Genomic DNA, 16,216 nt, shown 5'->3' on the forward strand with positions numbered 1-16,216 from the left:
AAAATTGACTTCAAGAAAAGAAAAATGTCTTTGCATAATGGCTATAAGAAGTTATCACCATGAACATAACCCCAAAGGATGGACATGGGTTGCCACTTCCAGTTTTCATTTCCTGGAGATTCTACATTCCCATCTTGCTTGCAGCCTCATCCTTGAGATCTAAAATCATGTTTACATGTCTGCTTGTCAGCTGGCTCTGCAGAGACAGCTCTCCTTTGGAGCCATCAACTCACTGAGAGCACACACTGATAATTTTTGAGCGGAGTCTCTAAAGACTGGGTATGACTTTGTTTCCTTTCCCAGTTGTTTGGAACCATAGAACAAAGAAGTGCAAGAAACTCATCCAGAGATTCTCTGTCAGAATCTAGAAATCACTGAGCTGCAAGATAATTTGGATTTCCAAATGCTAAACTCCCATTCCAAGACCTATAAACAGAACTCACTTCTGAGTCTCTGGAGGTTCCTGCTTTACCTTTTCTTTAATATTACAGAGTTATAGAATCACAGAATAACCTGTGTTGGAAGGGACCCACAAGGATCATTGAGTCCCACTCCTGGCCCTGAACAGGACCATCCACAAGAGTCACATCATATATCCAAGAGCACTGTCCACACACTTCTTGAACTCAGACAGGCTTGCTGCTGTGAACACTTCCCTGGGGAGCCTGTTTCACTGCAAATATTGTTTATCCTAATGATTCTAATGAGAACTGAAGTTCACATTTTTTTAGTAGTGGAACATAATGATTTTTACCTAGAGATTAGTACTGCTAATATGATGTATTTATTACTAAAAGTACTTCAGCTGCTGCAGAGCCAACAGAGGGAGCTCAACTGCACGTTGTACCTTTGCAGAGTCTGCAGGTGATGCTTTGTTCTTACACTTGCGTAATTAAGGATTAAAGCTAGCAAATCTTTTCAGATGTGGTGCTACAAATATAATGTCATCTATTCACTGGCTTTTGTTTTTTGCTGTGTTTTGCCTTTTCATTGTGATTCTTTCAGGGAAAGATTTAAAATTGCAGTTCAGATTTCTGAAAATTTGTGAAACACCCAGTTGGGGATGTGGGCCCTGATAAACTTTTTCTACTTTTAATGTATTGCAGTGACTTATAACTTTTCCATAACATGAAAACTGTGCTCTAAAAATTTTCATGAAATGTTTAGTGAGTAGTAATTAAGTGAATGGTAAAACAGAAATAAATTTAAATAGGTGTTTGAAAATACTACAGAACAAACAGCCACCCCTGGGGTACAAAGAAGTAGTTCTGTACAACCTGAATTTGGTCTCTTTGAGAGAAATGCAATACTCTTTGTGGTGGGCATGTGCTAATCTCTTTATTTAAAGCTGCTTCCTCATTTACAGTCATGTAAATTGTCAGGTCCATTCTATCTCCTGTTCCATACTTACCCTACCTACTTCATGAGAACAAATAATGACTGCTAAGGCTCCATGCCAGGCTGGCAAATAACTGAGACAAGGTCAGTTGGAACAAATTTATAAGGTTCAGTGTCAAAGCCCTTGTACAATTAAATTTTCAGTATAATAACTGACATGTCAGGCAGCAGAGACAGAGCTTCCAAAATAACTCAGTGGTCTGTCAACAAATGGGTAAGGCTGGAAATGTTTAGAAATACTCATGTTTTTCTTCCTTCTTTCCTCAGGCAACAACCATGTTATGCCTGTGTTTTCAAATAAGGTATAATTTGAATGAGTAGATGAGATTTCTTTGTATTCAGTCAGAAGTAAATTTCTTCCCTGGGTGATGCTGGTATGTAAACTAAGAAGTTACAGTTGCTTTAGTTTGACAGTTTCACTGATTAAAGAATGGAGGCTTTATTCAAACTACATGTGCTTCAGTATTGCAGTTAACATCTTGTTCAATAGGAAGCCTGCCTGTGCAGCCCTGATGTCCCTGCTCACTCCACGGGAGTCACTCACAGGATGCCTGGCTGTGTGGAGAAGCCAACAGTTACTTGTTTGTATGTGACCCTGCGGCCAAAATGGCAATATTTCTGCTGTCGTCAGTGAGACCAGGATTTTTATCTTACCAATATTTCGTAGCAAATCAAGGAACTGATTTTTTTTTTTTTTTTAATAGCTGAAGTTTCCAAATATAAATCCACCACTGGATATGTAAACAAAACCCACAGAACAGAAAGAAAAACAGAACTGCTGTACTGTAAATGAAATTCCAGATAGTTGAATTATTGTTTAAATAAAGCTTGGAAGAAACAAAAAAGCTGCAATGATTTGTGCTTCAGGTTCTCTAACTGGGTTACATATCCTGCTAGTACTTATAAGAAGTACTGCCTCCAGTGCTCTTTCGTTATCTAATCTTTTTTAAATTTCCAAGAACCGTTTTCCCTCTTGCAGATATTAAAAGGTTTCAGTAGTGGTTATGTTTCCTGTCATACTGTAGGTAATGCACACTGATGTATAAAGGACTGATCAAAATCACCCTTTTCAGCCAATTGTTTTACATGTGTTGATCAAAGTTTTGGCACTTTCAGAACTAAACCCATTAACTCACAAACATGACCCTATTTATAACTGAAAAATATATGTAGATAACATGTGGTGAGTTTGAAAGCTGCTATTATATTCCAGAGAGAGCTAATTTAGGGAAACAGAAATACTTGATCTCTTCTGATAGGCAGCATGTAAATAAAGCAGCCACTATGAAATTCACCATGAGCTCACTTAAAATGTCTAAACCTTTCAAAGCAAATGCTTGAACTATGTGGACTGTAAACCACTAGTGTTTCCTGTGACACACTGTGAATTCTGTGACCATGTGCACAAATTGTGAAGATATTGCCCATGTAGAATGAAAACCTCATTTACTGGTACAGACAAAGGCAGTTGTTTGAAAAAGATTTGATTTGCATTTTTTAATCAATTTAACATGAATGGATGCTAAGTTTCATGCCAGTGGCAGGTTTCTAAGGGAATATATATATTTTTTTTTTCCCATTTTCTGTATCTTCTCTCAAAAACAGATACAACCTGAGTACATCTCACAACCAAGAAATTCCTTAATATCTTGTTAGAGTGCCTTCCTCATTCACTCAGGTTTAAATCAAATGTTAGATAGGAGATCAGGAAGGAGATTTCTCCCAAGCCATTTTTCCCTCTGAAATGAACAACTATTACATAGATTGCCTCATCTTGAATGGACGAGGGCCAGAACACAATGAAAGGTCTGGAAAAGAGGGAAGCCACAAAGAAGTCAAGGATAAAATGTTTCTTTTGATGTTTAAGTTTAAAGTAGCAGAGGTAAGACCAAAGAAAAAGGGACTGTACCTAAGAGGTAGGGGAGGCAGAGAAGGGGAAGCACAGGAGGACTGATTTTGGGCATGGTGGATCAAAGAAGGTGGCACTTCTCCCTCTCATAACACCTTCCTCTTCTTCTGACTCAGCTCTCTTATGCAGGGAGCCTCAGTCAAGTTTCTCCATGAAGTATTGAGCAATGATGGACAGGGGTTGTGGACAGGGCCTGTCTGGGGAGTGCATAAAGGCCAGGAGAGGGTCACTTGCAGCCCACCATCTTTGTTAGCGTGTTGGCACACAGACCCTCTCAAGGGTTTGTTCACAGGATTGACTGAAGTCTCATTTAAGTAAAGGCAAGTGACATCTAAACTAGCTTTGAAAAGTGGATGTAATAAAAATAGAGCTGGCTGTTCTAAGACATGTTTTTCAAACCTGATCTTTTAAGCAGGATATCCCCTTCAGTCCACAGGGGAAAATGCTAGCACTATTGTAAAAAGCTTAATTACAACACAACAGTCCAGCAGTTCTCACATCTCAGTTTTACAGGACTGATACAAAGAACCCTGCATGGCAACAAGACCAGAAAAGACAAATCACAAGTCACAGTTTAGGAGCATTTGTTTCTGTCCCACTGCTCAGTTTTACCTGAGGAGGTTTCTGCAGCCCTGGGAGTTTCTCAATCCGTAGTGTTTCTCTTCACATTCAGGTGTGCTGCTCAGGGGCAGGAAAATCTGCATTCAAGATGATGGATACTATCATGCTGCATACAGACAAGAAGCCAACTGCATTGCTATATTTATACAAAGGTTGGCTCTGATACTGGGTACTTTCAATCTATACAGCTGGGAAAAAGTGGGGGCCAGCAGCTGTTGGGTTATCCCAGGATCCTGGCTGCAGACCCAGATTATGACCCCACAGATAGACAGGCATGTTTGATGTGTCTGGGAGTACCCACAAATCCTCAGCCAAATGGCTCAGAGTGACCTCTCCTAGCCTCCCAAGCAAGGTGTCACCTGCTGGGGACAGTCCCAGGGGCATGTGATCTACCAGACGAACCCCAGGAACACATACCCCAGTTCAGGGGAATGTTCTTTAGGATGGGTCAAAAGCGTGCCAAGGACCCTGTTAAGACTGCAGCCGGGCGGGCGGCCGGCCATGGCCAGAGCCTGGGAGTGCTCTGAAGCACGGCCTGCTCTGCTCGGCTGGTTGTGATTACCGCAACGCCAGGACCTGACTGGCAATCTGCTGTAAGCCCCTGTGCTGCCAAACACTCCAACAGCAGCTTCTTGCCTCCCACCATACCCTGGCGGGCTTCAGCCATGTAGGATAATTTCTGGCTAGCAGTTCTGAAGTTGAGAAATTTGTCTGCCTTAGAGATGTGATATTGCTCATAAGACAGGAAAGAGTCGGATGCCTGGTACCCTCTATTGGATGAAAGAAAACATCACCCGGTGGCCTGGAATTGCTGATCTAATACAGTGTCTTTGCACCCCACTTTGAGAGCAACTAACTGGTTGAGCTGCTGCACATTAAAAAAAAAAAAACAAAACAGTAGCAAATGCATTTTAGGTAACCTTGCACCTCCACCTTCCTGTCCTTGGTTATCAACCCAGAAAAATGTCTGTGACTGAGAGGGGTGTTCTGACACTGTACTATTGCATGATGTTTCAGTCACTTTTCTGTTGCCCAGTGCCCTGGGGCTGTAGCAGCCCAGATGGTGAAGGTGTGCAATAAACCAAGGAGACTGCAACAGTGAGTTTTGAGACATCTTTGTGCATGTGTAGACATCTGCATGGGTACAAACAACCTCAATTTCAAATGTGGGAAATTCCTCCTCTGGGAGTTTGTGGGTACCTGTTGAGGTACCAGCTTTCTTAAGAAGGATAATACCTTCTGTAGCCTTCATTATCATGGGGTGTGACATGGAAGACCACAACTAAGGCTCCTGTCTTTTCATGAAAACAGTTTTCTGGAGAGAATGTAACTTCATCAAAGTTGTTTGGACTTTCAACTAAAAATCAGGATTATTAACAGAAGCATCAAAGTGGAAAATGATTGTTTAAATTTTACATTTCTAGGGAAAAAAAACCCGCTGCTTTTTAATTTTTAGCCTGAACTGTAAGTGTTGCAGAACTATGTGCCCTCAAAGTCTTCCAGTGCTTTTGCGGGCTAAGCATGGAAGCTTCTCTTGGAATGTCAAATACTTGGGAGGTAGGGAGACAATGACAAATCCATTTGCTGACCTGTTCCACACAGGCAATTACTGAGAACATCTGAGATGAATTCTAGATAATAATTTGTGTAAAACCTCGTGTTAGCAGCATCAAGTAGTCTATAAATACTGAAATACCTTATAAATAAAATTTAAGAAATCTACAAATTATGTTGGAAAATTCTAAAAAATTTCACTGATGCTACTTTGCTGTTACTTGTAAAGTCCAATTAATTTGCTTCACTAAATTGGAGCTTTGCAGGTTGTTAAGGGAGAAAAGATGGTTTATTTTTATAATCTGTCAACTGTTTAAAGTGCTTTGTGGGCTATATTGTATTCCACCCTATTTTCCACTATCAAAGCAAATGTCTTTTAAATTTCACAGGAATGAGATACAGTAAATAATGCTTGCTTTGAAATGTTCTTCATGACTGGTGTGGCATGGGCAGTGAGATAGCACCCGACCTGTTCTTAATTTTGACTATTTATGTCTGACAATGCAGCAGTAAGAGCTGCTTATTAACAATGATATCTAAACAAGAAAATAAATGGAATGGAAGTTTTATTTATAGTATTCACTGCAAAAGGTTGTGTTACAATAATCCAAATAAAAGAATAGCAGAAGCTTTTCTTTTCCATCTGCAATGCCAATTACCCTTTCCTCCTTTATTTAGCAACATTTGAAAATGGAGGTCTCCAGTGGCTAGTAATATAAAATATATATTAACATGTTTGGGAAAAAAGTAAAAAAATATTATTGATATGTCATTGCCAGTTTTTGACCAATCCCTGCTTGTTCAAAAATACTGAAATTATATGTCAGTTGTGTTATATAAAGGGTGTAATTAAAAATAAGATGACGGTCCAAGAGAAACCAAGATACCTATTTAAACAAATACCTGCATTAAATGAAAAAAAGTTTGAAAGAAAATAAGATGACACTTGAAAAACATATCAATATACATATGTAAGAAGTTTTTGAATATACATATGTATTAAAAATCACTAAAAGTTTTCTTGATTTAAACACAGAATGAAGACATTGATGATGTGTGAAACACAAAATCCAGAGATTTTCTGCTTATAATCTGCTTCTAGTCTGTTCTAAAGAAATACATTTGCTCAAGGTGACTAATAGGGATGAGAGTATTCAAGTGCCTCTTCGAACTCTGCTGCCAAGTACTGAGTTATGACATGTGAGTGGTTGTGTGTTCCTCCCTTTCAATCAAAATACCTGCACAGTCTTTTGTGCTTGACAGAAATAAATGCCATTTCAATTGTTAGGACTAGCAATCTGGATAATTTGTGCTCCCACTAGATTTCAGAGGAAAATTATAGCCTATACAATAATACAGATACCCTTCTGCTCAAAACCACATCTCAAAATCAGCATGTACTCGTTACTTCCTTGATCTTCCTGCCACATAGGGAACTAGAATCCTATGCAAACATTGCCCAAGCTCTGGAAGCTGAACTCATTTATTAATCAAAGCAGCACATCAGCTCAGTGGTTTTGACTACTGAGCTACAAAGACTTTTATAAAATTGGAGAATATTTTACTATTGTTCAGTCTTTTTTTTTTTTTTGCCTCAGTGACATACAAAATTGTTGTTCAATTTCAGGTTTTCTCATTGATTTTTCTTGTCAAAGGTGAAATTCACAAATCTTACTTTTTTTAAACTTTTGTGCTATTTCTCATTTTATAGTAATTATTATTATCTGCTGTCTGAATAAGATTGATCTGTTCTAGAGTTAAGTCAAGCCTTAAGAAATTTATGAATATTTGCCACTCAAACTTGTCATACCATTCTACATACTGGCAATAATACAACTTGGACAATAAAGTGGAAGAAATTGTTCCTTGTTCCTGCAACGCATCAGCTCTTATTCTCTGTACCACAGGCCATTTAACATCAATTAATGGTTCTATCAATATTGACACTTATACTGTCATTTTTTTAGTCTGGAACTGGATAATAGAGAGAGCATATCAGAGATACCCTGGATGCAAAAATTTGTGATAAATTTGCTTTATGAGTGCATGTGGAATATTAGTGTGTGCATATGTATGTATTGTGCACACATGCACAATTCAACATGGATACTTCTATAAAAAGGATTTTAACATAATCCTCTTCTCATTGATTAAGGTATCAATGCAGTTGCTATGGCTTGCCCCTTTGCATGACTGCCTTTCTTGAGGAAAAACCACAAAAGGAAGAGATTTGAGTACCATCACTGGCTTGTTTTTTCCTCCCACATTTATGCTAACTAAAGCAAAGGGTTAATGAGACTTTGAGAAATCATGCCACCTGCAGACCTAAACATAATAAAAAGAAGTTGTTATCTTATAGAAACTGCTTTTGAGAAGGCTTTTAACCTCTTAATTACACTCTTGAAAAGACTCCTGCTATTTCAAAGGCTTCAAGAAATAATTCCTATTGTAAATCAGAAACCAATGCAAAACAACCTTGTGAACAGAAAATTCCTAGACCATATGAAACAAGAAACTGAATCTGTGCACACCTTTATCTGGCCGGCACAACCCCTTTTAAGCAAACAAAAGAATAATAGTTTTCTTTTCCTCAAAGAGGTCTCTTTTGCCAGTGATCGTTTTTCAGGTGATAGTAGTTTTTCTGTACAAAACCATACCATTCCATCTTGGGTCTGCAAGGCAGCTGTCTAAAGGTTTCTACTGACCATTCCTATTCTCCCTCTGTTTTAATTCATTCCTTTAAATAGACTGCACAAATTCCAGTTTACTTCTTCAACTTCTTCACCCAAGGAAAAAAAAATTTGCAACAAAGCCTGAGTGAGACTGTCATTTTGTTTAGCAACTGTATTGAAAATTCAACAATCTCTTTCAGACTAACAAAGGAACTCTTGTTGGCTTGGCTTATCATGTTATCATGTTTTGGTCCAGAATGTGTATAGAGTGATGTGATCTCAGCAAGATTTTTTTGTTTGTTTAGCAGAAACAAAACCTAATATAGTCACTAGACCAGCATTTTCTCATGACTTTTTCAAAGATCAAAGGAAAGAACTGTAACCTCAAAAGTATATGGCTGAGATATTTCTGTCTGTGTCTGGTCAATAAAGAAAAAAGGCACTGACCAAATAACAATTATAAGGTAATTAATTCTTAGGGCTGTTTCACCTTTAGAAACCTTAACAAATGCTTTGTATATTAAGGAGGCAAATGTAGTTCAAGACAGGCATGAGAACATGGGAGCTATAACAGTATAATGTGTGTCTGTGTAGTATAAGTTATACACAGATGACATGATTTTTCTGAAAATAAACTAACTTCATTAATTCTGGTCTTCAGATTTTGGCTGAACAAAATGTATATAAAATATATTAACCTTCTAGTGGAACTTCTTTACTTACACAAAAAAAAAAAAAAAAAAAAAAAAAAAAAAAAAAAAAAAAAAAAAAAAAAAAAAAATTCTTCAACATAGCACATTTGTCAACCAACACAACTCTAACCAGAATGGTACAGATGCTCATTCTGTCCTTGCCAATGTTAGGCTTTTACCTGTGATGTTGGTGATCAGTGCACATTGTAGCAACATTTCTTGTGAAAGCTATTTGAACTTCTAGATTGAATTCTCTATTTGTATCTTGTAACGTTTTAGGAAAATAATTCCATTTGAGAGTAATTCTGTGACAATATAAGGTGGTCATCTAAAGCATAGAGAAGAATCATTTGACAATTTCCTCTGAGCAAATAAATACTTTTCTGTTTTCAATCATCTAGATACTTCATGCTGCAGATTCAAAATTAGTAGCTCCTTTAGAAAATGTTGTGATTTTTTTTGTATCAGGCGACAATAGAATTTTGGGGTAGTTCAGAAACTAACTCAATTTACTGCATCCTCTGTTTAGACAGCAAAAACATCTTTGTGGCTTCAAAAAATGAACTGCAAGTGCAGCAGAAGAAACTCCTGATGCCGAAGTGCCTGAACAAGAACATGGCAGATGAAGTCCAGTATAGATAGGTGTCAAGAGAGGCACTGAGGGAAAAGGCAATTCAAACTTTACAGGACAAGTTCTTTATTAGCTACTAACGTGCTAGAAAAAAGTCCTGCAGTTGCAATAAGAATGAAACTAACAGCTTAGCATTCAGAAAAGGTTAAAAAATTACACAAAACAAAGTTTTGAATTAGTAGGAAAGCAAACAAAAACCCATCAGTTTTTGCCCTCTTTAAACCCATGGTGCCAACCACTTTAAACACTCTGTACAGGGCTTATCTCTCCTTCACTTATCTCAGATCAAATCCATGAAAAAGAGTTCATGACAAGGATGACAGAGGAATGGAAAAGCTTCCACATGAGAGACAATCCTAACAGATTGTATCTGAAAAATTGACTAATGGAGATACAAGAGAGGTATATAAATCTGGTGTACATGAATACTGAACTGCTGCTTCTACTTTCTCCTGATGCTACAGAGAACATCAAATGTGGTGAAAAGTTCCAAGTACATATCAGAAGGTACCTCACCATCCTAGCCAATCAGCAGACATGATGTCACAAAAAAATCATGAGTGTTTCACTGGCTGCAATTGTACAAACCCATAGAAGAAAACCCTTTAGCTATCAAAGCTATGATAGACTCAGTGAGTGCCTGAGCACAAATCTCTGTCTTCTGGAACAGTTTACCAAAGCAGTATTATACTCTTTGCTGGACCTTCTTGTTTTCCTTTGGCATCTGTTATTGCAGGCTGGATGCTGGGCTAGGTCAGCTACTAGCATAACCTGGTACAACATTCTTATAGGGCAGACACACATCAAAATAATTTAATTCATACCACAAAGCATCCAATCTTCACGCTTGGTCTAGCAGTTCTGGCAGCGGTTCTGTTAAAACTGAAGCTCGTGGACTGAATCAGAATGGACAGTCAAGAGCTATAAATACAGAGGCCTGCCTAAAGCGCAGAATATAATTAAGTATCTTCCAGTACACACTGTTTCATGAGTTATTAGTGTTTTCCATAGTGCTTAAAAAGAAAAAAATTACACCAAATGAAAAAATAAAGAAGGGAGTAATTTGGGAATTCCTTCTCTTCCCTGGAAAAGAATATTAATAAGAAACCATGTCTTGACAGAAAGCATTGCAGGCCAAGGAATGCTGATGTTGAACCAGTCTATAATGCTGCAAAGAAGCTGCCAGTGTCATGAAATTACTGGAATGAAATCAATCGCTTCTGATGTTTAATTGACAGTATAATTCTCTTGAATAGCAGCTAAAGAGAATTAAAAGAAAAAGTTGATTCAGCACATTACAAAGCAATATTAACAGATAATTATTAGGTAATTGTATATTACTGCTCATGCAAGGCTGCAAATTGATTAATCAGGTATACTCACAGAGACTGCAGGCTGCGCAGGTTCTGGAGTGCTTCAGTAGGAACCTGGCGTAGCTGGTTATTCTGCAGCATCCTGCATTTTGAGTAGCACAAAAGCCAGAATCACCACAGTAAAGATAATTTCTTTCAAATGCAAATTTCCTTCTAAGCTTACCTTCTTTGTACTGGTCCTACTTCAAGATTACAAAGAAAGTTACACAAACAGTCCATTCCCCTGCCCCTGTGAAAGGCCCACTCTCTTCAAAGCAAACAAATACCTGTAGCATATTAGCTTTGTTAACAGCCAGCCATCAGCTTTGAGCAGGATTTTCAAAGCAGCTAAGGAAGTTAAAAGACTAAATCTGATTTGCTTTCAGTAGGGTTTATAACTTCCTAATTGCCTCCAGTTATTCTGAAATTTTCATTTTCATGCACTGATATTGTTCTTTTTCTGAAGTGATTCTATTCTGTTAAAGCGGTAAAGGACTGACTCTTGAAATCCTTACTCAGAAAAATGCAACAATAGCAAATCAATTCTTAACTGTGGGAGATACTTATGATTTAGTTTGAATAAAATTTTATCTCGATAAATAAACTGCTAATATTTTTTCAGTGAAATAAATTTTCTCAAACCAAAGGTTGCTAGCAATGACTTGACAAATATATTTTCTCAAATATCACATAATTTATCTCGCAAAGATTGCAAAATCACTTTCCACTCCTAAGGAATATTTTCCTCCTTTTGAATATGGTTTAATTCATACTACCTAACACCCTTGTTTGGACCAACTCCTACATATATAAATATTCTATGTGGATAAATCTGAAGTAGTATGTGCTGCCTTCAAAAGGAGGCATATTCAATGGGTCATTGTAAATGAAATAATTTCTGGCAGGCCTAAATCTGCTTGGACCAATAAGAGCTAGAGCTTGCCAACTTAGAAGTAGATGGAGTGGGAATCTCTTCATACTCTTTTCCTGCTAAGTATTTTTTCAGTAGAGATTTGTACAGTAGCATTAGGCCTGGCTTGACACTGCCTAGGAGGCTGGTGTTCTTGCTAATAGTACAGTTTCTGTATAATAATACAGTTTACATGGGCAAAGATCCCCTCTAGTGTAAACACTGTGAGAAGCAGACTGCTAGTTATTTTAGTAAGTATATGTAGTGTCTTATTACTCCAAATAATACAATTTTGTAATATTTTAAATAATTTATCTAATAGTCATTATGTTGCAAAGAACAATATATGAAATGTGAACTGTTTTAAATTACATTGTGTTGTATACAATAATGTTTTTCCCCCATGTCTCTCAAGAAAAGGAAACCCCCAGTTTTATGTGATAATGAAAAATTCAGCTGAAACCAGGACTTTTGAGATAATTAAAGAAACTATTAACGGAATCAATTTTTACCTTTGATATTGTACAGAGACATCTACTTGATGAGCAAGTTGTTTTTAGAAGGCTATTAATGTTTTCCAACTTTTGTTTAGGATACTTTCTATTTGAAAAAACAAGGATTTAATGATGTTCATATGTATCTTCAACTGAATTGTTCAAAATGAGCTGATCAAACTATGTAATTTACTTGATCAAAACTTCACTGGTTAATTAGTTCCCTAGAGCATTTAGGAAATCAGAAATATATCAAACAACACACAGTTTACTTACAGCACTTTAAGACTGAAAAGGCCAGCAAATGCTCCCTTAGGAATGTATGTCAAGCCATTTCCTGCAAGACGTCTGCAAAGTTTGAAAAAAGAAAAGAGTGAATAGCTTTTCTCTTCATGTGGAATTAATTTGGTTGCTAAAAAGTGCAACACAGCTATGTTTGAATGACTGATGCCAGAGGCAGTAGTTTAAGAGCCTAGTTTTGTCATTAATACACTTAAAACCCCCCCCCAAAATCCCCAAAACCCTCAAACAAACAAAAACCAAAACCAACCAAACAAACAAAAAACCCCAAAACAACAACAACAAAAAAGAGAAGTCTGTAACTTCACTGTTGATCCACTGAAAGCAGGACTGCAGAGAAAAAATTAAATTTCATTGCAAACTGGGCTTATGGTTTAGAATGTACATTGAATTTATCTAATAATAATATTATTCTAATATTCATAATATCTAATATTCATATTCTTCTCAGGGTTTAGAACAATCCCAACTAAAGTACAGACATAGTGACAACCATTAGCATCATAGGATTTAAAGGCATGCGCTTTTGGAATTTCGCATGTATGATTTCCATGAACATTTCACTCATTTGCACAAATATAAAAATATATCTACAAAGCAATGATTAGAGTTCATTCTGAAATAAGTACACATAAAGCTGCTGTACTGGTGGAATAACAGTTTTCTCTGTGAGCAGATGTGTAATAGGTTGGCAAAAAGTGTATTTGTTAAAATTTGTAGGGCTTTTTTTCCCCTACTTCTACTGCACCTTGCTCTCAAGTTGCCTGAAGGTATTTTACAGACCTAGGTATGTACACCAAATACCTCTGTAAAGTATGTTACTCTGACCAAAAATAAATAAATAAAAAAAAACCCAAACTGCTTCGTTCTGTAAGGCTTGTGTCTAGGATAGACAGAATCAATTTGATATGAAATAATGGCAGTTCCATGTTCACCATCAGTGCAACTCCAGAGGATCAATTACTCAAAGCCAGGTTGGATGGGGTTTTGAGCAACATGGTATAGTGGAAGGTATCCCTACCTGTGGCAAGGGGTTGAAATTAATATATAATAATATAATTAATAAATATAATAAATAAATATAATATGATTAATAAATAATGCCCCTTCCAACCCAACCCACTCTATGATCTTGCATTCAGCCTTCTGACATCACAATGTAGCCTGAATTTGCTGTGATATCTGTACCCTACTTGGAAATTTCACTGGTAAGGGGCAACTTCCTAGTAAAGTTACTTTGAGTCAATAGGGCCCCAGTGTATACTCTTGGCTGACAGAACCGACAAATTGACATGATGTAACCCCCTTTGCAGAACAAGTTAAGCCGAGTGGAACTGTACACCCCATCAACCAAGATATGGCACACCAGAATTGCAGAGCCCAGCTGATGTGATATCAGAGCTGACATTTGATTCAGCCTCTGGCCCCTTAGGAAAGAACACAGGACTAGTTCCAGGAAGTTCCTTAGGTACCAAGCTGCCAGAGAGGAGCCTACAGCACTGAAATAGGTACCAGATTTGCCAATACTGTTCATGGAGAAGGACGAGTACTTTTGACTGGAGACCCAAGGTTCCAGCACTGACTGGCCCTTAAATGTTGTCTTATTTTGGGATGAGCTTTCCCTGAACTAACTACAGGGTCCTGTGCACACCTTGTTTTTAGCCACTGCTTTCATACTGAAAATAAAAAGCTACATTTGGCTATATGTTGACCAAAAAAAAAAAAAAAAAAATAAAAAAGAAAGAAAGAAAAAGAAAACATCTAGATCTTAGCTCCAGAGACTTTTTAGGAATTTTCAGTTAGTGGAAGAGGTTCTTTCCTGTACAGATATCCCTGCTGAACTACGTAACCTGTAATGTTGAGCTAGCTCTTTTACACGAAAGTAATTGTGCTCTGCAATGACAATCAGCATCAGGCAGAGCTGCTGGGCTTGTGTCTCACTGCAGAGTGTAGTGGAGTCTGATGTCCAGACATCTGAGAACTTGGCACATGCAGCTGTATTCCTGCAGGCAGATGTGCAAACCAAACCTATCTCACTCTTGCTCTAAGACGAGGCACTCACAGGCTTAGATGTGAGGGCATTTTTTTCAGATGTGTGAGGGCCCACTTTAAGCTTCAGCTTTCATTCTGAACACAAATGGGAATGACTTTTGGGTTGTGCTTGGATCAAGCAGGCATCTGCAAGGTTAGGCACAACAGACTGTGCTCCTGGAAGTAAATGCCTTTTGTGGATCACTAACCAGTAGAGGCTGAGACCTGTCTAATTCTGATTTCAGTTCTTGTGATATGGTTGTTTAAAAACTAAAGGCTACTTCACCCCCACAGCACCTTTTTGCTCTGCCATTTTAATGACATGATTGGACATGATTCCAGACATGAGCTTGGCATGGACCAGAAAGTTAGTTTACAAAACCTTACTGGAAAAAAAAAAAAAAGAAGGTGCAGGTATTGAGATTTTCACTTCAGTTACTTCTGTGAGTGTCATATGAAAAACTTGGTAAAGAGCAGAGAACTAAACCCACTCGTCTGAAGACTCAAGAGTATGCTCTTTCTGGCCTCCACCCCTTCTTCACTCACAATTGAGGCAATGCAAACTGCCAAATGCACTACATGTTAATACCCCCTGTTTAAACTTAATAGTCTTCATAAAGTGGGCTAGCTGAGAAAACCAGACCTATTTAAGAGCTCCTGGAGAAGGGCTGTGCCAATTACCAAGCATGCATCAACTGGCTGTAAATGCAGGGCAGCGGCAATGCGATTGGGACACTGTGCAGCTTTAAAGTTTTATTTCAATGGCTAAATACTCACTTTTCCCAGCTTTGGAGCATCTTTGTGGCTCTCCACAGCAAGCCTAAATGTTTGGCATTTTTTTGAAATGTACAGCCATGTTCCTGAGCCATGTTCTGAGTGGTAGTTATCCGAACTGTTAAACCGAAATATAATTTTTAATACTTGGGGTTTTTTTCAGATGCCAACACTTTTTAAAAAAAATTGCTTCTTTTCCTTTTAGATCACAACTTCTTAATTATTAAAAATGTCTTGTACAAACAATTTAGATAGATGTAGAAATAACATGTTAAACCTTTTGGTAGGCATAACTCCTTATGAGTTGCTTTCAACCTCAGGTCATGCTTGAAGTTCTGCTTTGAATATTTTTCAATTTGAAAAGAGCTCTCACTAATTTTACAGACAGTACTTAGAATGACTGTAAATCATATCTTATATGATATTCCTCTGCTGATGCAGCAGCAGATTATGCTCTTCATATACAGCCCTACGAAATTCAACATGGGGCTACATGAAGTGTATCACAAATGCCATGTGTGTATATGTATGTCCTTGTAGTTCTCTCACCAAGCAACCTGACAGTGTCAGAAAAGGCAGACACCTGGCAACAATTATTTTGGATGTAACTATGCTGTCTGGCCTTCATTTACCATGCTAAACCCTTTTCCATGATGCACTTTTCATGATTTTTCTCTGGAACAAGCTCAGCAAAAGCACCTATCTATTCCCAAGAAATGCTATGAAACGACTTCTGGCACAATAGTAGCATCTTCCCAGCCCATTAGAATTCCTCAGCACTGCAGTATTTGGTAAAAATGAGAAAAAATTATTAATTTGGATGGTTGTCTAATTCTTCTAGTATTCTTGGATAAAAGTTAGCATATCAGTCCTTTATG

At 37.6% G+C, this 16,216-nt stretch overlaps 1 protein-coding gene across 1 annotated transcript in view; it reads right to left on the reverse strand.

Annotated features, from left to right (window-relative positions):
- LGR5 (leucine rich repeat containing G protein-coupled receptor 5) overlaps positions 1-16,216 on the reverse strand; it is a 92,666-nt gene that overhangs the window by 27,284 nt on the left and 49,166 nt on the right. Inside the window, exons 3-4 of the mRNA XM_053978563.1 lie at positions 12,510-12,581; positions 10,861-10,932 (exon numbers count right to left, since the gene is read on the reverse strand). Coding sequence (XP_053834538.1) covers positions 10,861-10,932; positions 12,510-12,581 — 144 coding nt within the window. The remainder of the gene's footprint in view (positions 1-10,860; positions 10,933-12,509; positions 12,582-16,216) is intronic.

The sequence above is a fragment of the Vidua macroura genome, chromosome 5, assembly GCF_024509145.1.
Source record: "Vidua macroura isolate BioBank_ID:100142 chromosome 5, ASM2450914v1, whole genome shotgun sequence".
NCBI lineage: Eukaryota > Metazoa > Chordata > Aves > Passeriformes > Viduidae > Vidua > Vidua macroura.